The sequence below is a fragment of the Mustela erminea genome, chromosome 11, assembly GCF_009829155.1.
Source record: "Mustela erminea isolate mMusErm1 chromosome 11, mMusErm1.Pri, whole genome shotgun sequence".
NCBI lineage: Eukaryota > Metazoa > Chordata > Mammalia > Carnivora > Mustelidae > Mustela > Mustela erminea.
In genome coordinates this window covers 44,208,270-44,234,339 of record NC_045624.1, presented here as the reverse complement: position 1 = coordinate 44,234,339, position 26,070 = coordinate 44,208,270, and the positions used below count along the sequence as shown (strand labels likewise).

Below are 26,070 nucleotides of genomic sequence, written 5' to 3'. Positions count from 1 at the left end.
CTTTGGAATAGTGAATAGAATCTATCTTTAGGGCAGGCTCTCTCTTTGATCAAGAAGGAATTACTTGAATGGAAATATTATACAAACATAAATACAAGTATGCATTCCTTTGTCCCGGGAGTGGCTTGTATATAATTTTCTCCACATACTTGCAGAGAGCTAGAAAAGATTTCTAGGGAAAGTGATATAAAACAACTGACCCCCTCCTTCTAAGGATCAACATCATTAGCATATGTCTGAGAAACTGTGATGGTGCTGAGATCAGGTGTCAGGAAAAGATTACAGAAGCCAGCTGGAGGAGGCATCACAAGAAAGAAGAGATCTGGACTGGACACAGACTTAGAACTTCACTGAGGTCCAAAAGTCCATCCTCAGTTTGAGACCCCATTGCCCAGGCTGGTGACAGGAGGCAGAGCAGGCTAAGCGCTGAGTCCGTAACCAATGTCAGAAAGTCTGGAGTCCCTGGATACAGTTAGGGAGACAAACCCCCAAGAAAAGACTAGACTTCCTGATAATCTGGCACATTAGGCTTACTGTCACTGCAGTTTAGATCTTATTTGATAATAAAAGCTGATGACCCTATTTCATGACCCAGGATTCCTAATGACTCCCCAAGTGGAAACAAGGAGAAAGAGAAGGGAGTATGCAAAGTTGCCACTATGTTGCTCAGTGGTAACAATCTTACAGAGTAGCTATGAGGACAGACAATGCAAATTGATGAGAACCATGGGCTCCTCTTCAGCAAAGAAGACCCTCCATAATTGAAAAAGATGGGATATTAACAATCACATGCCCAGATGCCTTAACTGTGTATACAGGTGTGCATAAATGTGTTTATATGCACCAGCGCACACACACACGCATGCGCACACACACACACACACACACACACACTTACAGGGGTTGAGCAGCTCTGACTTTTCAGAGTCAGAAAGAAGAGCCCAACATTTCAACCTCAGTAGAGGTAAGACTGTACTGCTTAGTAAAAGGAGTTATCTCAGGGACCAAGAGCACTGATCACTGACGCACTCTTGAAATTTAAAAATGTGCAGGTATAACAAACCATTCGTCCTAAATTTCCCAGAGTCACTGGCATTAGGAAGTCAGCAAGTCTCGTGTTTTTTTCACTCGAGTGAAATGTGAAATGGGGGAGTGGGGAGGCAAGAGAGAACACATAAGTGATACATTTTTATCAGCCTTATTTAAAATCCAGTGACGACTCATTTCTTTGCAATCCATGAAGCACATAGAAAACAAGCAGCACTATTACATGGGTAACATTGATTCTGATCTAATATATTTCTTGATAAATAAACTGTTAGCACATGTCAGTACTTTGCTTATGACAATTTATGTACAACAAATCCCACAACTGATGTGACCACCACAGTTAAGGAAAATGACATAGAGGATATTTACCCTCTAACATTGCCATGGAAAACACTTATCTTCTTCAGAAGAAAGGATGGTGCCAGAAAAACACACAGCTGTATTAAGGAGGCAAATAAATGAATAACAAATGCCAACGGATTTCTAGCTTCAATTGCTGAAGGCTTGGTATATTTACACCTGCCACGTTTTTCATACTGCACCAAGTCTTAGTCCCAACCTTAACTAACATAACTGAATCTTTTTTCTGGGACCCAGACACTGATACATAACACAACCAGCAGATCAAATGAAGTTCATGGCCATCAATATATTTTCTCTATTAAAGAGCACTGAAGGCCACGAGAAGAGATGCTGGTAATAGAATTGGCAAGCAAATGAGATGTTCTTTTCATGAGAATGCCTCTTTAGCTGTTCATTGAAGAGGACAATGAACCTGTTCTGGGCTGGAAGGAGCTGCTATAAAAGACCCCAGGTGAAGGGGTGAACTCTACCAGAGACACTCCAAAAGGAGAATACACAGCCCAAGAAAGACTTTCGCCCTTCCCTCTCCCACACAGTCATGTGCCAAGAGTCACAGGTTCATGGAAGTTACTTCTCTCTACCTGAGTGGGTTTTATTTTATGTAAAACCTCACAATGCAGTAACCAAACCTTTAGTAAGAAAAAGAAAAGCATTTGCTTTGCAATTCTTGCCCCACCACTGCATCAGTCACATTACATAAAGAAATCCGAATACCTATTCATCCCTGCTTTTCAGAGCTCATCTATAATTCAGTCTACACTAAGAAGCTTCGCACAATGAAATGGCTTTTACTGAGCGATTACACACATCACCTGGATGCCAGAGAGAGTATATTTTTCATGGATGCCAAGAGTTGTCTGAGCTGTTTATGGGAGGAGAAAAAGTGAGGTTTCTATGTTCTGCTAGCCATGGGAAGAGTATGAAAGCCTTCTATAATGGAAATAAAAGTGAAAGACATAAAACTAGGGTAACAAGGAGGAAAGACGGGCTGCCAAAAAAAAAAAAAAAATCAACCTTAATTTCCAATACCAGCCCTGCTGTGTATTTGAAAAGTGAACTTCAAAGACCCATTCAGGGGAAGAAATTACTTTTATCCACCACATCCCATACTCAGATTGATTTTTCTTTGACATGGTGGAAAGGTAAATGCCAGAGTCATGAGGAAGTAGAGTCCAGTGTAGGAAGAAAATATAAGAGGTCCCTACGTTAAAGATGAACAAGAACAGAGTCAGCAGCCTCTGCAGATCATTTCAGGAAGCAGCAGCTCTGACGTGTCTTATGACTAGAAACCCTCCCCCAGCCATAGAATGTAAACGCATGGCGCTGAATTCATTCCCACATATGCTTCTCTGTGCACTTATCTCCATCCGTCATCTTCCTTTGAAGCAAAAGACTCATTAATCCAATTCAAATTGCCAACATCAGTAAATCCTTTGCCTCAGCATTTAAATGCCAATACCAATTAAATACCGACAGCAACTTAACTACTGATAGCATCTTCACTACATTCAGGAAATCCAGCCAGAAGTCCAGCTAGCATTAATTCCAACACTCCTTCATCAATTCTAATTTACTCAGTGCAGAGAAATGAGGTAATTTGCTGGCCACGCTAACGACGCACCCAACTGGATTGAAATAACTCTGCGGCAAATAAGAAGGAACAAATTGACTGCAAGCCACCAAACCTGAAGGATGTCTTCACCAAGGCTTCTGGGCTATCGAGCTGAGGCAATTCATCAGCTAGGATCTCTTCTGGTGGTCGGGGGTCATGGACAATCGTTGGCCGTGGCTTTTCCTTGGCATTCCCTGTGAGCCCGTCGATGAGGGAGTTCCACAGACAGTTCTGCGACTTAGACCCTGAGTTATGAGGGGAGAAAGGTGTGCCGTCAATTACCAACCAACAACATGTCCTGCCTTGCTAAACTCAGGATTTTCAAAAGCAAAGCAGGGAAACATATATTTCTCATGATCTCCACCATCATCTGAGGGCTCCAAAAGATACTGGTCAGGCAACCTATGGAGCTACCAGGAAGTTTTAAATTTAAATGCAGAAAATAAGCTAACATCCTGAATATTTTGACCCATAGCTAAGTATTAAGGATATCAATCTTGTCTCATTTCAGGAGCGATCAACTCCAACTCATGGTAGAGCTGTAGACATTTACATATATATTTATTGAACAATTGGAAGTATACAAAGATTACTATTTTAGAGAAGAGTAAGGCTGTTCAGACACAAGTGTCCCTTACAAACTCAGCATGTGCAAGGACCAAGCTTCAAGACTCCATTCTGTAGAGACACCCACTTCAAACAGGGCCCCACCTCTAAAACCCAGAGCTCACTCTAGGCAGTTTAAGTCTTCTAGAAGATCAAGACCCAAGGAAATTATACTGCATGTTTACTGATGTTCTACCCAACAAACACTTCAAATATATGAGATGAACATTAAAGGCAAACATGAAGTGGTAATAGTGTCACAAAATAGGGCCTAATCAGCCAGGCAATCAAGGGCAACATTGACAGGGACAAGTTACACCGAAATCATGTACCCTTGCTAGGATGTGATGAGACTGGAACATCACCTCTATGGTCTTCCTTCCCAAAACATATAGGCCCAGTGTATTAAGCATATTCCTAGCTTCTGTCAACCTGATGTTTTAACATCAGTCCTATGTGCATATCCCAGACATGCCTTGCTCTGGACAACTCAATAATGCATCTGAGTCACCTTGCTGTTCAAATACAAACCAACCAAACCAGAGTCCACCCCCACAATACTCCCTTACTCCCAAAAGCTCCCTTACTGAGCTTTTGCACATTGAGCCACCATTTACTTGCCCCACTCACCCCAGAGCAACTAGGGACAGCTCCTATGCTCTACAGTCCACTGAAATTATTCAAATTAGCCAGTCCTAAGCCTGCTTACCCTGCCTTGCCCATTACTCCCTACAGAAGCCACAATAAAGTCACTTGCCCACAGTTTCCTCCACCCCAGCTCTGCCTTATAACTTTTCTCAGGGCCCCTCTGCATGGCCTCCATGGTGAGACATGTACCCCCTCTTTGGGGATCTGCAAGTATCACAAAACTATCTTTTCAATGGCAGTCATCTCTGAATCTGTTGGCCCTACCATACCTAAATAATAAAAATCTATCCCAATACCCAGTCTAGTCAAGGGGAAAACATCAGACAAACCCCAAATGAAGGACATTCTCTGTGAACACCTGACCAATACTCCTCAAAACTGTTGAGGTTATCAAAGAACAATGAAAGTTTGAGAAACTATCACGGTCCAGAGGAGTCCAAGAGGACATGATGACTAAATGAAATGTGGTGTCCTGATGGGATCGTGAAATGTAAAAGGACATTAGGTAAAAACTAAGGAAATCTGGGGTGCCTGGCTGGCTCAGCAGGTTAAGCCTCTGCCTTCAGCTCAGGTCATGATCTCATGGTCCTGGGAGTAAGTCCTGCATCGGGCTCCCTGCTCAGCAGGGAGCCTGCTTCCTCCTCTCTCTGCCTGCCTCTCTGCCTATTTGTGATCTCTGTCAAATAAATAAATAAATAAAATCTTAAAAAAAAAAAAAAATAAGGAAATCTGAATGAAGTAGATACTTTAGTTAATAATAATTCATCATTATTAGTTCATTAATTATGACAAATTACCTATTAATATGAGATAAGTAATAGGGGAAATGGGAATGAGGTATCTGGGAACTCTCAATCCTACCTTTGCAAATTTTCTGCAAACCTAAAGCTGTTCTAAAATAAAAAGTTATTTGGGGCACCTGGGTGGTTCACTCAATGAGTCTGCTGTCAGTTCAGGTCATGATCCCAAGGGCGTGGGATTGAGCCCCACATTGGACTCCCTGCTCAGCGGAAAGTCTGCTTCTCCCTCTCCCTCTGCCTGTTGCTCTGCCTGTTTGTGCTCTCTCTCTCTCTCTCTCATAAATAAATAAAATCTATAAAAAATAAAAATAAATTTTATTTATTTAATATAAATTAAATATTTAAAATATATAAATATAAAGATAAATATAAAAATAAAGTTATTATAAAAATACAAATAAATACTATAAAAGTAGCTATTGTAAAGAAGTCTATAAGCAAAAAAAAAACAAAAAAAAATTTTAAGTGGAGCCTGAGAGTACTACTATTGCTATTATCCAATTACCATTGGCTCCTGCTTCTTATCCTCTTCCCAAAGGAAAGAAAGCTTTTATCCTTGCATAAAGATACCAATGGGTTGTCAAGACATGCACCCATGGAGTTGTGTCCATCCAGAAGGGGTTGGCTTTTTCTACCTCACTGGTGCAAAGGGAGAAGAACCTTTTTCTAACTCACATAAAGGCTCTTTATGGGGTTTGAGGGGGTGTGCACAGAGAGGTAACAACCACTCCCAGTTAATGCATACGCATGTAATAGGTGGGCAGACAGGACCCTAACCAGCTACCAGCAGCCTACAACAAAAGAAATCACTTGAAAGACAGCTTTGTCACTAAGGTCAAAAGAACTCTATACCCAAAGGGGAGTATCTCACAAAGATCTCTGAACCTTCACTAAGGACACATATGGGTCAGCAAACAACTCTGTCAAGGACCATGGCTATGACTGCTCCCCTTGGGATATCCCACATCCAAACTGCCTTTGTATTAATCAAGAGAAAATTAAACCATACTAGTGCCAGGCAACAGATGCCTCCAAGTCCTGAAATGCAGTGCAGCATTTCTAAAGTCTTAAACAGATATCCTAATAAGATCTGTTCCTATTAATGAAGGTCTGGTTCTATGTCAATAAAGGTCTGTTCTATGTTAACTAAGGTCTGGTTCTAGTAGGAAGAACAACAGAGGCAGCCTGTTTTCTTAAATTTGATCTAAATGAAGACCTTACAATAAACTCCCTGCCCATTTCCCTTCATTCTTTTATTTATTCATTCAATATAGACATATTTAATTCCCTCAATATGCCAGGTCCCATTCCGGCCCACAGAAATAGAAAGATGAACCCATAAGCAATCACAATGCGCCATAACTAAGGGCAAATGAAGTGCTCTAGGAGACAGGGTAGGGCTCACCCACTCTGCTTCAGGGCTCAGGGGAAAGCTACACACAGAACGTCACATATGATATGAATCTAAAGCAGAAACAGATCTTCGGTAGGTGAAAAAACAGAGAACAGAACATTCCCAGTGCAAAAAGTATGTGCAAAGGCTCAGAGGATAACAAAGTAGCTTGTAAAGGCTGGAGCAAAGTGAGAGAGGACAGTGGCCAGAGAAAAGGTCAAAGGCTGGTTGGACAAGTTGTAAAGTACCTTGAATAAAATGCTAGTCATTTATAAAGTCTTCTTTAGACAAAAAAGAACTAAGGCTCTATCTGTGTTTGAGAAAGGAGGCTGGCATGCTACAAAGCAGTGAATTTTTGAGGAATAGCATGGTAATATGAAAGGGTCCATGAATCCGTCTTATCTGTAGATGAAGTAAAGTCTTACACATATTTATGACTAATTTTTAAGTATATATAGATGTGATTAATAAATTACAAATTCATGTAGAAGCACTAACAAATTCATAATAGCTTTTTCACCATTTTCTCAGTGAGTGAATCAGAAGGGTCATGGGACCTAAGCTCTTTCTCCATTAGGAGTCTCAAATGGAGACTGTTCTTGGTCTCTGGTTCAATTCCACTGTGGTCTAAGAGTAGACACTGCATGATTTATATTCTTTTTAATTTTTGTTAAGATCTGTTTTATGACCCAGAATGTGGTGTATCCCACTGTTGTTGGAGGAAACAGACTACAGATATTCATTATATCCAGCTGATTGATGGTGCAGGCTTCTTTCTCTTTTTAAATAAATTTTATTTCATTCATTAAAACAGCATCTATATACATAAAGAGTGCTATATATATATACAAGAGTTAGTATATATTCAGTATACAGGTCACTCTATGTGCACATAAGGAATCCCATACCCCCTGCTATATATAAGTTTATGGTATATTCCCTCTCACTATTTAATCCCAGAGATAGGGAAGTTCTTCTAAAGATTTATGATGATAACGTCAGAAAAAATATTTCCACCTTTTTTTCCTAACTAGCATCTGAAGAACTATTCCTATTAAAATTGATCTGTGATGAAAACTTCAGAGTGTAAAAAGACCTGATTTGTATTTATAGCAACTTTTTGATAAATAAATCTTTGTGTTTGTTTGTGAGGGGAGGTTTCAGATTTGTTATTAGATTTTCAAAGGGGTCCATAACTCAATACAAAAAGAAGATAGGGGCGCCTGGGTGGCTCAATGAGTTAAGCCGCTGCCTTCGGCCCAGGTCATGATCTCAGCGTCCTGGGATCGAGACCCACATCGGGCTCTCTGCTCAGCAGGGGGCCTGCTTCCCTTCCTCTCTCTCTGCCTCTCTCTCTGCCTGCCTCTCTGCCTACTTGTGATCTCTCTCTGTCAAATAAATAAATAAAATCTTTAAAAAAAAAAAAAAAAAAAAAGAAGATAAATGCCCCTGATTTAGAGACAGATTTTCAGTTCCACCAAATTGATGGTGTGGTGAGTCCAACTACATTCTTGGTGATTTTCTGTCTGTTGAATCTGTCCATTTCTGAGAGAAGGGTGTTGAAGTCTGCATCTATGATAGTGAATTCACCTCCTATTTCTTTATGCAATTCTATGAGTTTTTGCCTCACATAGTTTGACACTCTGTTGTTAGGCACATACACATTAAGAACTGTTAGGTCTTCTTGGAGAATTAACCCCTCTATCCTTAGCAATTCCCTTTTATCCCTGATAGTTTTCCTTGTTTGAAGTCTGCTCTGTTTGAAATTAATATAGTTATTACTACTGCATATTCTTCTCCACCAATTTACTTTTAATCTATATGAGTTTTTATATTTTTAAATTTTATTTTATTTTTTCAGTGTTCCAAGATTGTTTAGGCATCACACTCAGTGCTCCATGCAATACATGCCCTCCTTAATACCAACTACCAGGCTCACCCTCCTACCCTCCAAAACCCTCAGTTTTTTCCTCAGAGTCCAGTCTTTCATGCTTCATCTCCCCCTCCAATTTACCCCAATTCATGTTCCCTTTCTTTCTCTTAATGTCCTCCATGTTATTCCTTATGCTCAACAAGCAAGTGAAACCATATGATAATTGACTTTCTCTGCTTTACTTATTTCACTCAGCATAATCTCCTCCAGTCCCATCCATGTCGATGCAAAGTTGGGTATTCATCCTTTCTGATGGCTATGTAATATTCCACTGTATATACAAACCATACCTTCTTTATCCATTCATCTGTTGAAGGGCATCTTGGCTCTTTCCACAGTTTGGTGATTGCGGCCATTGCTGCTATGAACATTAGGGTACATATGGCCCTTCTTTTCACTACATCTGCATCTTTGGGGTAAATACCCAGTCATGCAATTCCAGGATCATAGCACAGCTCTATTTTTAATTTCTTAAGGATTTTCCACACTGTTTTCCAAAGTAGCTGTACCAACTTGCATTCCCACCAACACTGTAAGAGGGTTCCCCTTTCTCCACATCCTCGCCAACACTTATTGTTTCCTGTTCTGTTAATTTTGGCCATTCTAACTGGTATAAGGTGGTATCTCAATCTGGTTTTGATTTGAATTTCCCTGATGGCTAATGATGATGAACATTTTTTCATGTGTCTGTTAGCCATTTGTATGTCTTCTTTGGAGTAGTGTCTGTTCGTGTCTTCTGGCCATTTTTTGACATGATTCTCTGTTTTTTGGGTGTTGAGTTTGAGGACTTCTTTATAGATCTTGGATATCAGCCCTTTGTTTGTAGTGTCATTTGCGAATATCTTCTACCATTCTGTGGGCTGCCTCATTTTCGCTTTTGTTTCCTTTGACTTTGGAGATATTTTTATATTTAAAGTGGGTTTTTTATAGGCAATTATAGTTGGTTCTTATTTTCTGATCTACTCTGACAATCTCTGTCTTTTAACTCATGCATTCACACCCTTGACATTCAAATGAGTATTGACATAATTGGATTAATATCTGCCATCTTCATTACTGCTTTTTATCTGTTGCTCTTTTTTGTTGTTGTTCCTATTTTTTACTTTCATGGTTTTTCTGCCTTGTGTCATTTTAATTGAGCATCTTACATGATTCCATTTTCTCCTTAGCATAATGGTTATAGTTCTTTTCTTATTTTTATTTTTATTTTTTGGTGGTCTCCCTAGATTCGCAACATACATTTACAGTTAATCCAAGTCCACTTCCAAATACCACCATACCACTTCATGTATAGTGTTAGTACCTTTAATAATAAAATAATACTAACTCCTCCCTCCTACCCCTTGTACCCTAGCTGTCAAATCTTCAGAAGACCTGTGAGTGATGCTCAGAATTATCCTCCTGAGGAAAGGAAGAAGGAACATTTATATGCAAGCTCTATTCCCAGGGACAAGCAAAACACCACAGGATATTAATTCCCTAGGCTTTCTGGGTCGACTATGCATGACTATGGGACAATTCCCACATCATCAGAGAATCCCCAGGACATAAATAAAGAGAAAACAGTACAGCTAGAGCTTAAAAAGTGGGCCAAGAGGATGTGAAGCTGGGTTCAAGAGGTACCCAAAGCATAGAGTTCCCACACAGTTTTTGTATCCTAGAAAATACAATCAGAATCCCAGCTGCTACTTTTTCCTGCCTTAGAAGGATCACAACAGACCCTTGCCATGGTTCTTCCTAAGGCAATATGATGTGGGCCTTTTGGAGTTGAACTCTGAGAGCAGGAAAGAACTCGTCCTCTGAGCCTCCACAAATATGGGCAGAGCACCCTCGCAGGGTACTGGAATGGTCTGCTCTAACAAGATGAAAAATAAAAATTCCCCTGCTCTGATTTATTTTAAGCTGATTTTGAAGGCATGAAATGTTCCTGACTAAATAGAAGCAAAAATATGTTAACAGATAAGAGTCACACAGGTCTCTCTCAATAATATCAAAAACCCCATGAGGGAAATCATAGATACACTAAGCCTTCGGGGTACCAAAAATAATGTGGCTCAGGTGCAGGAGATGAGCAACTCCATTCAGCCCGCTCCACGTCACCTGCTCCTGCCTGCTCCCCTCCCCTCCCCATCCCAGCTTTCCTGTCTCCCTTGACTTGTTCCTGACTCTCATTTGAAGCTTATTACATTCTCCTTTTCTGTTATTTCCCCTCTGTCTCTGCGATAAATCCTCTCCCTTCTCTTTACAGAGACAACTTTTTGTGTACCCCCAGGAAACCTCTAGATTGATTATAAATCTTCCAGACTCATAAACTCTGGTGGCAGCATCTGTACCATGGAGATTATCAAGAGAACAAGATGTAACAAACACTGTTCAGCAGTTGCTATGTGCTAGACATTGTAAAGAGGGCTTCACCTGTGTTACCTTATTCAGTCATCAAATCAACCCTTGGAAGTAAATATTACTGAAATATTATTGAACACTAGGACATTAAGACTCCAAGAGACCATATAACCTAGACCACGGAGTTAGAAAACAGCAGATTGCTCCTTTGACCCAAAATTCTCCTTCTAGTAATCCAGGGCTCCAGCTGATCTACCACACTGTTTTTACTTTATTTATGAGCAAATAAACAGATGCATAATGTAGATCAAGCAGAAGAGTCCAGTTTTGCTATTATGAAACAAACATTCTTTTACAAAAGAAATAAGATACACTCTATCTGCAGCTGGGGAGAGCCTTGAGGTTGCTTAGTCTCTTCCATGAAGCCATGTGCAGCTTCCTTTAAAGAAGGAAGTCTGGGCTGCAGGGAGAGATGAATAATGCAAGGTGAGTTTAATTGGGTTGAGAAAAGACTTCTTAAGAAAGCAAGAAAATGAGATGAGGAGGATCTAAATCAGAAATAGCTACAGATTCAGAGTCCATAGTCTCTCATGGTTCACCTCCCCTTCCAATTTCCCCCAACTCCCTTCTCCACTCTAAGTCCCCATGTCCTCCATGTTATTTGTTATGCTCCACAAATAAGTGAAACCATATGATAATTGACTCTCTCTGCTTGACTTATTTCACTCAGCATAATCTCTTCCAGTCCCGTCCATGTTGCTACAAAAGTTGGGTATTCATCCTTTCTGATTCATTCTGAAGTGTGTCTAATGGCGGCAGTCTGATGAAGTGCTTGCTGGAGGAGCCCAAGGTGATGTGGTCGGTAATCCTATTTAAATCTGACAAGTGACTTATCAACTCAGTTCCTGATTAAAAAAAAAAAAATACACAAAGATTATGCTGGCAAAAGGCTGAGAAATTAGAGTCCTGCAAAAGCATAGAGGAAAGAGAGTTAAATCTCCAAAAAGGTGAAAAAATTTTCTTAGAAACCATCAATGATTCTCAAAATATCTGTGACATGGTTTCGTAGGTATCCTTTCCCTCTGAGAGGATCCGGGTCCTGAAATTCCCACGGGGTAGGAAAACTGGGGCTGGAGCACAAAGGTCAGGAATGAACTTAATGAAACCCAGATGAGAAGTTTTATGCTCACTAAAAACAATGACAGTGCAAAAAATAAGGTATCGATAGACTTGAATATCTTTAAATCAGTCACATAGGCACTGTTCTGTTACTTTTAACATACTAACTCTTGATTTTGAAAACACTTCAGAGATTTTTTTTCTCCTACAATTTTCATCTCCTACAATTTTAAAGTTTTTTAAATTTAACTCTATTTCTAATATCATACACACCAGGGTGAGAAATTCTCTTCTAGCAAAATGTAAGAATACAACTTCACTTGTAATGACATATTCTAAATTCTCAAATATGTTAGGGTTTATTTCTGAGTTATACCATTAGATTAACCTGTTTTTTTAATGAGTGGATCACATTACTTGGTATAACTTCACAGTATCTATTAATATCGGATAGTGCAAGACCGCCTCCTTTCTCTTTTTTGGCTATTCTTAATTGCTTATGTCTCTAAGAAAACTTCAGTTAAAATCACATTGTCAATTTCTAAAGAGAACTCTCCCTTCTGAGTGTATACTGAGGCAGTACTTAAGAATAGTATAATTAATTACTCAAGGAAAAGAATAATCATCTTAACAATATAGAATGCTCTCATCCAGGTAGATGAGTAGTCCTTTCTGTATGGAATACCTGTTGTATTTATTTACCCAAGTACATTTTCCTCCCTTACTGTAACAGCCCCTCTCATTTTATTTTGAGACTATTCCCTCCCACATTACTCATTCCATATGACTCTTACGGGCTTTTGCCTATGTTACTCTACTGGCTTCAGTGATTAGTCAGGGAGTGGATATACGACCCAAGCCTGGATAATCACAGCTCTTCCCTGGTATTTTCCACCCTGAAACTAAAAGGAAGTACCTTTTCTTTCTTAGTAGGTTGCTAGTGCAAGCCACCACATCCCAATAACTAAATAAGCCTAAGAAAATGAAGCTACTACACTAAGGAAATCCGGAAAAAAGAATCCTGAGAGGGGCACGTCCCTGGTTGTAATCCCTCCTATCAGCAGCCTTCACAGCTCCTCATAGGTTTGTGAACTACTCCAGTATCCTTCCAACACACCCTACCTGAGCTTAAGAGAGCTTGTATCAGGTTCCAGTCAACTGCCAACAAGGTTGGCATGTACTCAAGGTTTTTATTTCCGTTTTATTTCCAACTAAACTAAAAAGTTTAGTTTTCCTTGATTCTGGAAATTCATAGTAGTTGTTTTGGTTTGGTTTGGTTTTCTTTGTTTTTGTGGACAGTGTATATGGTTGCCCACTCCTGTCCAGAGAGTACATTTTTAGATTACACTTTCTTAATTGTTTTTGCTGGGATATAAGACAGCTATTTATTTATTGTATTTACTTAACAATGTCTCTCCTTACTAAACTTTCACTCTTTCTAAGGATTTCTTGGCTTCATTGCTTTTGTTTTCCTAAGCATATATACCATCTACAATCATTTTCCCTTCTTTTTCATTGTTATGCCTCTTATTTCCATTTTGTGTCTTACTGCATCAGCTAAAACTTTCAGAAGAATTTTGAACCATCCTGGCAATAGCAAGCAATCTTATGATTCTGCTAGCTTCACTTAATTTTCCATTTATGAAATGTCTATAAAATTTTCTGTTGCAGTCTTATTATAAATTTCCCTTTTATAATTGAGTTTTGAATGTCTATCCCAAAAAATAAAATAAAATAAATCAGTGATAATGGCTTTCTCATCTATTGAGGTGATCATATATTATTTCCCCTCCCTCCCTTCCTCTTTCTCTCTCTCTCTCTCTCCCTTTCTGTTTGACCTACTGATGTGTTGTATTGATAGCAAAATACAAAAACAAACAAACTTATTTTCCAGATGGAATCAAATTTCCTCTGAGGAACTTTGTTGGAAAAATAATTTCATAAAACAAGGGGTTGGGGGGAGAGTAGGTGAAAAGCCCTAAAGGTATGAATTGAAAAGAGATAACAAAGAAAGAGTTGCCCTATTTTGCCTATAAAACAAAGAGAATTTAGAGGTGAGTAGAAGAGAACAGATAAGAAGGAAAGAGAAGGAGAAAAAAGAACAGAAAAGAAGGAAAAGAAGGGGGCGAGAGAGGGGAAACAGTACACAATCATCTCAATGGATGATAGAGCCATCATCACTGATTTATTTTTATTTTGGGGGGATGGATATTCACAAAGTCAATTACTGAAGGGAAATTTATAATAAGGCTACAACAGAAACTTTCCAGCAGGATGGCTCCAAGCTGGAACCATAGCTGACAGCATTAACGGCAGAACCCCCCAAAAAACATCTAAATCTGATATCCACATTTAAGTTTAATGCTGGGTGGAAGTGCAACATAACCATCTCTCCAAAACAGTAAAACAGTTTTACCCACTTGTTGCTGTATGAAAGTGATATTGGGGAGACGATTTGAAAATCATGAAGACTAGGCTGTGTCTCATCTTTAGTTTATTGTCCGGGGGTTAAAAAAAAAAAAGTAAATCAACATCTACAAAACACAAAGTGTACCAAAAAATTCAACAGACCCAGAAAATGATGCTGACAAGTAAGGAGAAGAAACCTGGAGAACCCCTGAAAAATTCATTGATTGAATTTTAGTAATTAAAACTGTTGTGGGATGGAGCTTAAATGTCTGAAAGACCATGTCTGTACAACATCTAGATTATACATTAAAACACTTGATAATTGTAAAGCCACCTTGCAGTACTCAAATAAATTCTATTTGTTCATGTTGTATATTTATACGTTTGCATTGCTAGAATTCTATTTTAAGCTTTTTGCAATTATCTTCATAAAGATTAGCCTTTACTTTCTTCTTCTGTGTAGCTGTCATCACAGGAATAACCTATTCCCTGATATTTGAATATAATTGCCTATAAAACTCTTGAGATCCAAAGTATTTTTAGCAAAGTAATTATTTCACAATTTTTTCAATGTCATCACATGCTATTGCTGAATTCCATATATCTATTTCTTTTGGAGTATTTTCCTTTAAAAACTGCCATTCTTTAGAGATATTCAAATTCCTTAGCATTGATTTCTATGCATTTTCTATTTTACTCTTCATCTATATAGTTAAGAGTTTGAGTATTTATTTGTTTTATTCTCTGATTACTTCCAAGGGCTGTGCTATCCAATAAGGTAGTCATTAGTCTATGTAGCAATTTAAATTTAAATTAGTTACAAAGAAGACTTGCAAATGGTCTACAGCTACATGCAAAGATGCTCAACATCACTAATTATCAATGAAATGGAAATGAAAACCGCAATGAGATATCACTTCCCACAGGTCACTGTCAAAAAGGTAAGAGATAACAAGTGTTGGCAAGGATGTGGAGAAAAGAGAACCCTTTGCTCTGTTGGTGGGCATGTACATTGGTGCATTCCCAATGCACAGTTTGCACAGTATGGAGGTTCCTCAAAATATTAAAAATACAACTATCATATAATGCAGCAATTTCACTTCTAGGCATTTGTCTGAAGAAAATGATGACAATAATTTGAAAAGATATACATACCCCACATTTTCTTTAAGTCAATAAATCCAAAATATTTTCATTTTAACATGTAATCAACATAAAAATATTAATGAAGTTTTGTATTATTCTTTTTTTTTTTTTCCCCAAAGTCCAGTGGATATTTTACACTTACATCCTATCTCAGTTAACACTAGCTACATTTCAGGGTGCCTGGGTGGCTCAGTGGGTTGAGGCCTCTGCCTTCAGCTCGGGTCATGTTCCCAGGGTCCTGGGATCGAACCCCACATCGGGCTCTCTGCTCAGCGGGGAGCCTGCTTCCCTCTCTCTCTGCCTGCCTCTCTGCTTACTTGTGACCTCTCTCTCTGTCAAATAAATAAATAAAATCCTAGAAAAAAAAGCAAAAATAAAAACAATAACACTAGCCACATTTCAAGTGCTCCAGAATTACGTTGCATGGGACAGTCAGTCCTATTTTGTTCATGTTTCAATTGCTTGAAGTATACCCTCAAATAATTCTTTCCCAGAATGAATGGTTAATGATGTAGATACACATGAGCAACAACTTAAGTACAGATTCACTGAATTTAGATTAAACTCAACATATTTCTTAATTATCTTCTGCTATTTATGCACTATAGAAGAGAATTAGGAGCCAAATCTGATAGTTTTTCTTTCTTGCAAACATTTTTTTTTCATCTTCATATTCCAAATATTTTGCTAGCATATCTAGAATTGTGAGTTGTTTTTACTGATTTTTAAATTATTTTTCTGGAATACAATGAGCCTTTTCAACATGGAAACTTGAGCCCTTTCTTCCACTCAGGGAAGTTGCCTTCAACTTTATCTTTGATTACTACTTCTGTTCCAATTATTTTGTTTAGCTTTAGTCTCAGAACATCGATGATTCATTTACATGTGTTGGTTCTTCTCTGACCTCCTATTATCTTGTCTCATTTTCAATTGCTCATCATTTTCATCTATAGTGTAAACACTGTTTCTCAAGTTTGTCTTCCAATCCTTAATTAAATTTTTTCAGTGTCATTTCTATATTTCAATGTGAATTTTAGTTCCTAGCTTGCATATTTACTTTCTTTTCATCTTTACTCAAAATCAACCTGCTTCTTTTCTTATGGCTTACTGCTCCTATCTTAGAAGGGCTATGTCTTCCTACTTCTTATGGAGAATGCGAAGTAGCATTTACATGTTTCCTTTTGGCTTCTACATTAAATCATTTTTCAGGTTACTTCTTCCCAACGTCTTTATGACGGTGTTTCGCTTCCCTAGTTCTTCATATTTGGCTAGACTTTTATTTTGAACTTAACCCTACTTTGGTCATTCAGGAATACAAAAAGGCTCAGAAAGAGATTATTGTTTTCCAAAAGGCAACGAATGTAGGTCACTCTGGGTTTTAGTCACTGTCTCCTTGGGTTTCCAAATAAATTCAGCAGAAAGAACTGAGAGTAAGACTGACATTTCTATCCAAACAGTATCATAATAAGCAATGCATAACCCAAGCCAAAAGAGTGAGCACAAAAAATTGTGCCCAGCTTGCTTCAGAGTAAAGCCTTGCATCTGTCTTTACCCAATTGATGGGCAAAGCTCCCACATAATTTTCAAAGTCTACTTAGAAATTCATATGGTGAAGTAGATCACTATATAGTGAGACCATCAATTCCAAGAGGAAGAGTCTCAATTACTCTTTGTCATACGTCAGAAGAATGAGTCTGTTCAGCAGAGTAATGATGTAGACAAGATTAAAGGGAGGCTGTTTTCAAGAACCCTGACAGCATTCATTTAGTACACTAATTAAAAGAGAAGTTTATCTATTGAGAGTGAAATCTACTTGACAAAGACTTTGTTAATGGTCAGTGTAAGTTAGGTACTTGAGAGTTAAAAGACCGCACTTTTTTAAGTTTGCCATAATTTAGACGTTCACTAATTCAGACACCACCACCCCCATAATTAAGTGAAAAATTTTCAATGCATAACTACCTTGAAATATGCTAATGTCTGCAAAGCATGCAAAAATCCAAGTTTTACCATCTGCTGGATGATTCATTTGTAAATCTGCCTAGTATTCCTCTGGGAGGTTCCAGCACGGATTTTTAACCTCATTATAAAAACTTGGTAGGAATGAATTCAGTGATATAGTATGTATGAAAGTGCTCTGAGCACTTGGAAGAATGTGCCACATTCATCCTAGACATGTTGAAATGGTATGTGTACTGTGATAAAAAATAAAGTGTTTGAAAGTAATTGCTTGGAGATTTGGTGTTTTAATCAAGAGTTCCAGAAAAACAGAGACTTTGGGGTAATGTATTAGTCACAGAGAAGAGCTCTTTCACATTCTGGCCCAAACTAGCCATTCCTGGTAACAAAATAAAGACAATAGATCATTTGTTGGTGATAAGCTCCTTTAGGGAAAGAACTGTGACTTACTCATTTTTATACTCATGTACCCAAAATGTTCTTTCAAAATTAATTTTTTCATATGCTTCTAAGATAACTGCTTCTGAGGCTGTAGAAACCACATTAAGAAACTTCAGTAAACTTCTCAGTGTTTTCTTCCTTCCTTGGGCATCAATTGTATCATGCATGGGTTTTCTTCAGTTTCTCACACAAGTGGATTCACACCTTGACCTCTCTTCCAATGTTGCCCAATGGGACTGGGAACCTGGCTTCACAAAATTTACTGGCCTGGAAACTAGGCAATTCTTTCATAAGTTCCAAGAACTGCAGCTCTAAACAGGAGAATTTCCCCAGGACTTCATAACGGCAGGATGATGACCTCTATAGTCGCACATTTTACAGCCTACAAAACTAAATGTGTCCACCCTGGGCTTCAATCCAAGGCTTAGCCAAGGCCAGGAACCACTCATCTCCTTAGTCTACCTGCCTATGGGGAGCTGGGGGAGAGGGACAGGACATAGTGGTTGGCCACAGTAGGCCTCCATAGTTGTTGAAAAGAGCGCATCACAGGAAGTTGAGACTGGAAGATCATGGAAGTCCCATAAGTTAAAATGCATCTGACTTCTCTTCTAGTCAGGTGATTGAGTATGAATCTCTAAGAACTGTCCCAGTGATAAGTGGTTTTATCCCCTTGTTTGAAATTGCTACAGATCTGGAACAGTTCTAGTCACTCTGCTTTCAACCCAATTGAACAAACATCTATTGAACACTTACTGTGTACTGACTGGCAAGACACAGTTTCTGTTTTCAAGGTACTCAAAAATCTAGTGGGGAGACAGTCATTAAAGAGCTTATTTATGGGGCACCAGGGTGGCTCAGTGGGTTAAGCCTCTGCCTTCGGCTCAGGTCATAATCTCAGGATCCTGGGATCAAGCCCCGCATCGGGCTCTCTGCTCAGCGGGGAGCCTGCTTCCCCCTCTCTCTCTGCCTGCCTCTCTGCCTACTTGTGATCTCTGTCTGTCAAATAAATAAAGAAAATTTTTAAAAAATTGTTTTTTTAAAGAGCTTATTTATAATACAGCTAAACAAAGCAGGGAATGGTAATTTTGTTCCAGGGGTCAGGCTAGGCTTTACAGAAAAGGTGGTCTATTACAGAGTTTTAAGAGATGAATGGGTTGGCTTGGATATCAACAGAGAGAGAGAACATTTCAGGCAGAGGGAACCACATGTACAAAGGCATGGAGGAGTGAAATTGCATGAGAGGACAACTAATTTCATTTTTCTGAAGCTGAAATGATGAGTTAGGGCTTAGCAGGAGAAGTCATCTCGGGTCATCTCTCGAAGGGCCTGATGTGACATGTCAAAGATTTTGATTGAATTCTATAGGCTATGAAAAGTCATCTTAGAAGTGCTTTTTTATTTTAATTAAACTTTTGACTCTCAGAAATTATAAATTCAAATGCACTTACAAGAGATAATACAAAAATCCCATGTACCCTTTACCCAGTTCCCCCCAGTGGTGACATTTTATAATATTATAGTACAGTATCACAGCAAGGGTGGTGAAGATGAGTCAGAACACAGCCCAGGAGAGCCTTCCTGTTATCTGCCTATAGCCACGCCCACTTTCCTCTCAGCCCCCTTCTTCCTTAACTCCTCACAACCGCAAGCCTGCTCTCCATTTCTGTAATTCTGTCATCTCAATAACAGTGTACGTGGAATCACACAGTATACGTATGACCTTTTGGGATTGGCTTTTCCACTCAGCATAATTCTCTGGAGATTCATCCAGGCTGTTGCATGTACTGGTAGCTTGTTCTCTTCATTGCTGAGCAGCATACCATGGTATGAATAGAACCATACACTGGATAAATAAATCTGGGTTGTTACCAGTATGTGGCTATTATGAATAAAACTTCTCTAATGATTCACGTGTGGGGCTTTCTAAACTGTAGTAAAAGATACATGAGGGGCGGATGGGTGGTTCAGTGGGTTAAAGCCTCTGCCTTTAGCTCAGGTCATGATCCCAGGGTTCCGGAATCAAGCCTCGCATTGGGCTCTCTGGTCAGCAGGGAGCCTGCTTCCTCCTCTCTCTCTGCCTGCTTCTCTGCCTACTTGTGATCTCTGTCTGTCATATAAATAAATAAATAATCTTTTTAAAAAAAAAAGAAAGAAAAGAAATTTACCATCTTCACCATTTCTCTGTGTAACCAAGTTCCGTGGCATTAAATACATTCACGTTGTATCCACTTCCAGAACTCTTTCCATCTTGCCAAACTGAACTATGCACCCATGAAAGTTATGGCCTCCTCCTCTCAGTCCCTGCCATGGTTGTGATTCTACTTTCCGTCTCCATGAATCTCGCTACTCTAAGTACCTCATTAAAGTAGAATCATACAGTATCCTGTGGCTGGCGTATTTCACTTAGCACAATGTCCTCAAGACGCACCCACGTTGTAGCTTGCGTCAGAATTTCCTTCCTTTTTAAGGCGGAATAACATTCTATTGTACTGACACTTTAGTCTGGAGGCATTTTGTTTATCCGTTCATCTACTGATGGACACTTGGATTGCTTCCACCTACACTGTGAATAATGCTGCTAGGAGCAGGACTGTACAAATATCTGTCCAAACTCCTATTTTCAACTCTTTGGGGTATATACCCAGAAGCAGAATTGTTGGATCATATGGTAATTCTATTTTTAATTTTTTGAGGAACCGCTATACTGTTTTCCATAGCGGCTGCACCACTTTGTGATCCTCACAGTAGAGCACACGGGTTCCAATTTCTCCACATTCTTGCCAACACTTTGGGGTTTCTTTCCTAATAGGTGTGAGATCACATGTGCAGGTTTTTGTGTGAATGTAAGTCTTCATTTCTCTGGAATAAACGCCCAGAAGTGCTGTTCCAGGACCATATGGTACTTGGGTGTTTACTTATTTTTTAAAAATGGCCAAACTTTTTTAAAGTGGCCTAGGCAGCAATGCATAAATAATGCAGTTCGCAAGATTTGGTGTTGTCACTATTTTTTAATTTTAGCCATTTTAATTTTAGCCATTTTAGATGGGTAGTGTATCTCATTGTGGTTTTAATTTGCATTTCCCTATTGACCAATAAAGTTGAACAACTTTTCAAGTACTTGTCATCTGTTGTACCTTCCTTGGTAAAATGTCTCTTCCTGCCTTTTGGCATACTCTGAATGGGTTGTCTTCTTTTTTACTTTTGAGTTTTGAGAATTCTTTATATATTATAATGCTAGGGAACCTGGGTGGCTCAGTCAGTTAAGTGTCTGCCTTAGCTCAGGTCATGATCCCAGGGTCATGGGATTGAGTCCTGCATCAGGCTCCCTGCTCAGGGAGGAGTCTGCATCTCCCTCAGCTCCAACTTTGTTGGATAGCAACATTGTTTGCAAGTAATTTTCTCCCCCTTTGTAGCCTGTCTTTTCAACATCTTGAAAGGGCCTTTTATAGAACAAAGGTTTCTAATATTGGTGAAGTCCAATTTATCAATTTTTTTCCTTTTATGAATCATGCCCTTGGTGACAGGTCTTTCTCTCCTAGTGCTATAATCCCATGATTTTTTTTTCTGTTTCTTTTTCTAAATGTTTCATAGCATTATGTTTTATGTTTAAGCCCATAATCCATTTCAAGTGAATTTTTATATATAGTTTGAGACTTAGGTTAAGGTTTGTATTTTTGCCTATGGATGTCCAAATACATAAGCGCCATTTGTTGAAAAGGCTATATTAGCTCTATTAAACTGCTTTTGTGCCTTTGTCAAAAATCAGTTGGGCATATTTGTATGAATCTATTTCTGACTTCTCTACTGTGTCGCATTGACCTATGAATCTATCTTTTGACCAGTACTACCTAGTCTTTATTTCTGTAGTTGTACATTAAGCTCTGAAATCAAATAGATTGATCCTTGTACCTCATTCTTCTTTTCTAAAATTGTTTTAGCTATTCTAGTTCCTTTGAATTTCCATATAAATTTTAAAATAATCTCGTCTATGTCTATGGAACCCTCACTGGGATTTTCATAAGAATTTGTTAAATCTGTTTATCCATTTAGGGGTAGTTGACATCTTCACTACATTGAGTTTTCCAACCCATGAACGTATTTCTTTCCATTTATTTAGATTTTCTTTGACTTCCTTCATTACCATTGTGTAGTTTTCCTCATGTAAGTCTTTTTTTTTTTAAGATTTTATTTATTTACCAGAGAGAGAGAGAGAGAGAGAGCACAGGCAGACAGAATGGCAGGCAGAGGGAGAAGCAGGCTCCCTGCAGAGCAAGGAGCCCGATGTGGGACTCGATCCCAGGACGCTGGGATCATGACCTGAGCCGAAGGCAGCTGCTTAACCAACTGAGCCACCCAGGCGTTCCATTCCTCATGTAAGTCTTACACATGTTTTGTTAGATTTACATCTACACATTTCACATTTTTTTTTCCATTTTAGAGAGAGAGATAGAGAGAAGGGGAAGAAGCAAAGCCAGAGGGAGAGAATCTTAAGCAAGCTCTGTGCCCAGTATGACGCCTGACGAGGGGCTCAATCTCACAACCCTGAGAGCATGACCTGACCTGACATCAAGAGTCAGATGCTTAACCAACTGAGCCACCCAGGCACCCCTACACATTTCACTTTTTTTGAGCAATTGAAAACACTACTGTATTTTTAATTTTGATTTTCTTTATGTTTATCTTATATCCTATAACCTTGCTGAACTCACTTATTAGTTCTAGATTTTGGTTTGGTTTGGGTATTTTTTTAAGATTTTTTCTATTTATTTGACAGAGAGAGAGAGAGCACAAGCAGGGGGAGCAGCAGAGGGAGAGGGAGAAGCAGGATCCTCACTGAGCACGGCTCGATCTCAGGATCCTGGGATCATGACCTCAGCTGAAGGCAGATACTTAATTGACTGAGCCACCCAGGCACCCCAGCTCTAGAAGGTTTTTTATAAATTCCTGACAGTTTTTTTTTAAGATTTTATTTATTTATTTGACAGACAGAGATCACAAGTAGGCAGAGAGGCAGGCAGAGAGAGAGGAGGAAGCGGGCTCTCTGCTGAGCAGAGAGCCCGATTCGGGGCTCAATCCCAGGACCCTGAGATCATGACCTGAGCTGAAGGCAGAGCCACCCAGGTGCCCCTCCTGACAGTTTTCTACATAGATAATCATGTCTTCTGCAACAGAGACAATTTGATTTCTTTGTTTATGATCTGTATGCATTTTATTTCGTTCTCTTCCCTTATTGCACTGGCTAGAACTTTCAACACAACGTTAAATAAAAGAATGTGAGCCGATATCCTCATCTTGTTCCCAATTTTAAGGGGAAAGCATCAGTCTACCATTAGCTGTGGGTTTCTTATAAATGCTCTTTAAAAAATTGAGGACATTCCCCTGTATTCCTATTTCCCTGAGAGATTTTATCATGAATGCCAAATGTTGTCAAATGTTTTTTCTGCATCAATTGATATGATCATATTATTTTTCTTCTTTAGCTCGCTATGGTGAATTATATTAATTTTCAATACAGAAATTTTCATACCCACTTGGTATGGTATATAATTCTTTTTACATATTGTGGAATTGTTTTGCTAATATTATGTTAAAAACTTTACATCTACATTCATGAGGATATTGGTCTGCCATCTTTCTCTGGTTTTGCTATGCGGGTACTACTAACTTCATAAGATGAATTGGGAAATGTTTCCTCTTCCTTGTTTTCTGGAAGAGATTATATAAAATTGGTGTTAACTTCTCTTTAAAAATTTGGTAGAACTTTCTAGCTAAACTTACTGGGTCTGGGATTTCTATTGGGGCATTTTTAATTATTAAGTCAATTTTCTTAATAGTTATAAAGCTATTAGCTACTTCATAATTGATGAGTTATAGTAGTTTGTTTTTCAAGAAAGTAGTCCATTCCATCTAAGTTTTAAGAGTCCAAGTTCAGGCAGAAGTCTCAGATCCAACTCCTCACCCTGCACAGCCCAAGGCCTGAAATCCTTACCCCATGTACCAGATCCCGTGGCCTTGGCAACAACACTCCCACACGGCATACCTACAGAATCAGCAGGCATGTTTACAGCTTGTTGTACTAATATTAAGTTCCTCATTCATTTCCACCTGCAGAGTTCCCTTTATTTGTTGCAAGTTTAACTATGCATTTAAAAACATTTTTAAAAATATTTTACTCAGCGTTTCTACATGCTCATGAAAAATAGAGGATTTCAGGCTATCCTAGTCTACCTTTCGCTGGAACCAGAAACTTCATCCTAACTTTTTTCAAAGGAGCATACATTGAGAGAGGAAAAGAGGAGGTGCTTGGCATGCAGTACTCAACCTATGTCTCCCTTGCCCTCCCTGAGGGTACACTATACACCAAAAATTGCTATTCAGATTTTCAAATTGTGTAAGCTTGTACACATGTAGGAAGGAGTAAATATTTGTTACTATCTCAACAAGCTGGACTATAATTCCCACGAAGGAAAAAGAAATTAGTCTGCATGTAGGAAAAAAAAAAAAAATAAGTCAAGACTCCTGGTGGCTCAGATGGTTAAACATCTGCCTTCAGCTCAGGTCCTGATCTCAGGGTCCTGGGATGGAGCCCCACATCAGGCTCTCTGCTCAGTGGAGAGCCTGCTTTTCCCTCTCCCTCTGCCTGCCTCTCTGCCTACTCGTGCTCTCTATCTCCCTGTCAGATAAATAAATAAAATCTTAAAAAATAATAAGAATAAGTCAAAAGGAGTAGAGGTGTGGTGCTGAGGGCAGAGGTGTCAGCAGATACCAATACAACTAATGTGATGATCAAGCTGCTGTGTGTGAGAGCTGGAGGAGTGTCTCTCAGTTCCCAGGAGGGAAATGGAAATACAGGTCAAAAAGTGGAGGAGGGTAGGCACAGAAGGACTGAGGGGCGGCAGACCAGCAGCTACATGGGCAAAGTGGTCTTTAAGGAAGCGACAGGTGGTGAGATGGATGAATGGATGAAAGGGCTGTGAGAACAGAACTGTGAATTCAAGTTGTCTTCACATAACTGGATACTGTCATCTCTCCTGTGGATTTCTCATCTCCGCTCAAGTTCTGCTTTGACCAACAGCCTTTGGTTACTCCAAAAGAAGAAAAAGGGGTTTTGTTTCCCATCTGAGCCTATCTCAGAGCAGGTAAGAAGACAGCCAGAGGCGAGTAGAAGGAAACAAAAGAGGTAGGAAATCAAGGCAAGGAGAATATTAGGCCATCCCCAGTATTCACAGAAAACACCGAGGAGTGCTCTGAACTTCCAAAGGGCACACAGTAGCAGTCTGAGCCTATTTCCCTGGATCTCAATGGACCAGGAGCTTCCAGCTGACCCCTGGGTTACATATCACCCACAAGCTCCTAGAAGTTACTTATAGTATCACCATATAGTCTACCGGATGAACCAACGGCTAACATATTGGGGACCAAGTACCATAATGGATACATTCAAACACCCAATCCCATACATTCAAAAAGAGAAATCAAAGTGAGTCTCAGTTCCCTAAAACACATACATATTCCAGGCCTTCACTATGACAGTGACCTTCAATCCCTTCCAGGCCAAGCTGAGTTTTCCCCACTAGATGAGTTCTTGTGGAGAGCTCATGACCCCCTGACAGGGATGCCATGAAGAGGATTTAAATTTTACATGGGTGGTGAGCTTTGGACTGGATCAGCTGTAAGCTCTAGTCTAACTTGAAAGTGTTCAAATGTAAGATAATGGGTTGGTATGTCTGTTGTCATAAATACAAACAGATTTGTTTGGCTGATAACAACTGGATTTGATGAAAGGGAAAGAGACAAGGAGTACAACAGAATGTGGAACCCACTGCAGTCAGGCAGATGTATCTTGGCTGAACAAAAGTTGGGGAGTTAACTGTCTGCGGTCCTGAAACACAAATAGGTCATGACAAAAACGGGAGTTTGAGGATGATGGCTCAGGTGATTCGAGGTGGAAGCAAGAGGCAAGGGGGGGGCAGCCAACCTGCTCTCTGAGGGGGGGAAAGGCCAAGAGTAGGCAGGAGATGACCTCAGGAAGAGAAAAGAGAATTAGATTCAAGAGAGGATGCGGAGAGTGCCAGGTCTAAGGGTCGAGTACGGGTATCTTTAGACTCTTCCCGTAATCGCCTTCAGGCCTCCCCCACGATCCCTCCCCATAAAAATAAAATAATAAAACACTATTCTTGGGGTGCCTGGGTGGCTCAGTGGGTTAAAGCCTCTGCCTTCAGCTCAGGTCATGGTCCCAGGGTCCTGG

The 26,070-nt window shown here is 39.4% G+C and overlaps 1 protein-coding gene across 3 annotated transcripts in view; it reads right to left on the bottom strand.

Moving 5' to 3' along the window:
• The window catches only part of PDE1C (phosphodiesterase 1C), a 582,509-nt gene that overhangs the window by 374,506 nt on the left and 181,933 nt on the right, over window positions 1-26,070 (bottom strand). For all 3 annotated transcript variants that reach the window (XM_032304733.1, XM_032304738.1, XM_032304734.1), the window contains one exon: window positions 3,099-3,270. In XM_032304733.1, coding sequence (XP_032160624.1) covers window positions 3,099-3,270 — 172 coding nt within the window. The remainder of the gene's footprint in view (window positions 1-3,098; window positions 3,271-26,070) is intronic.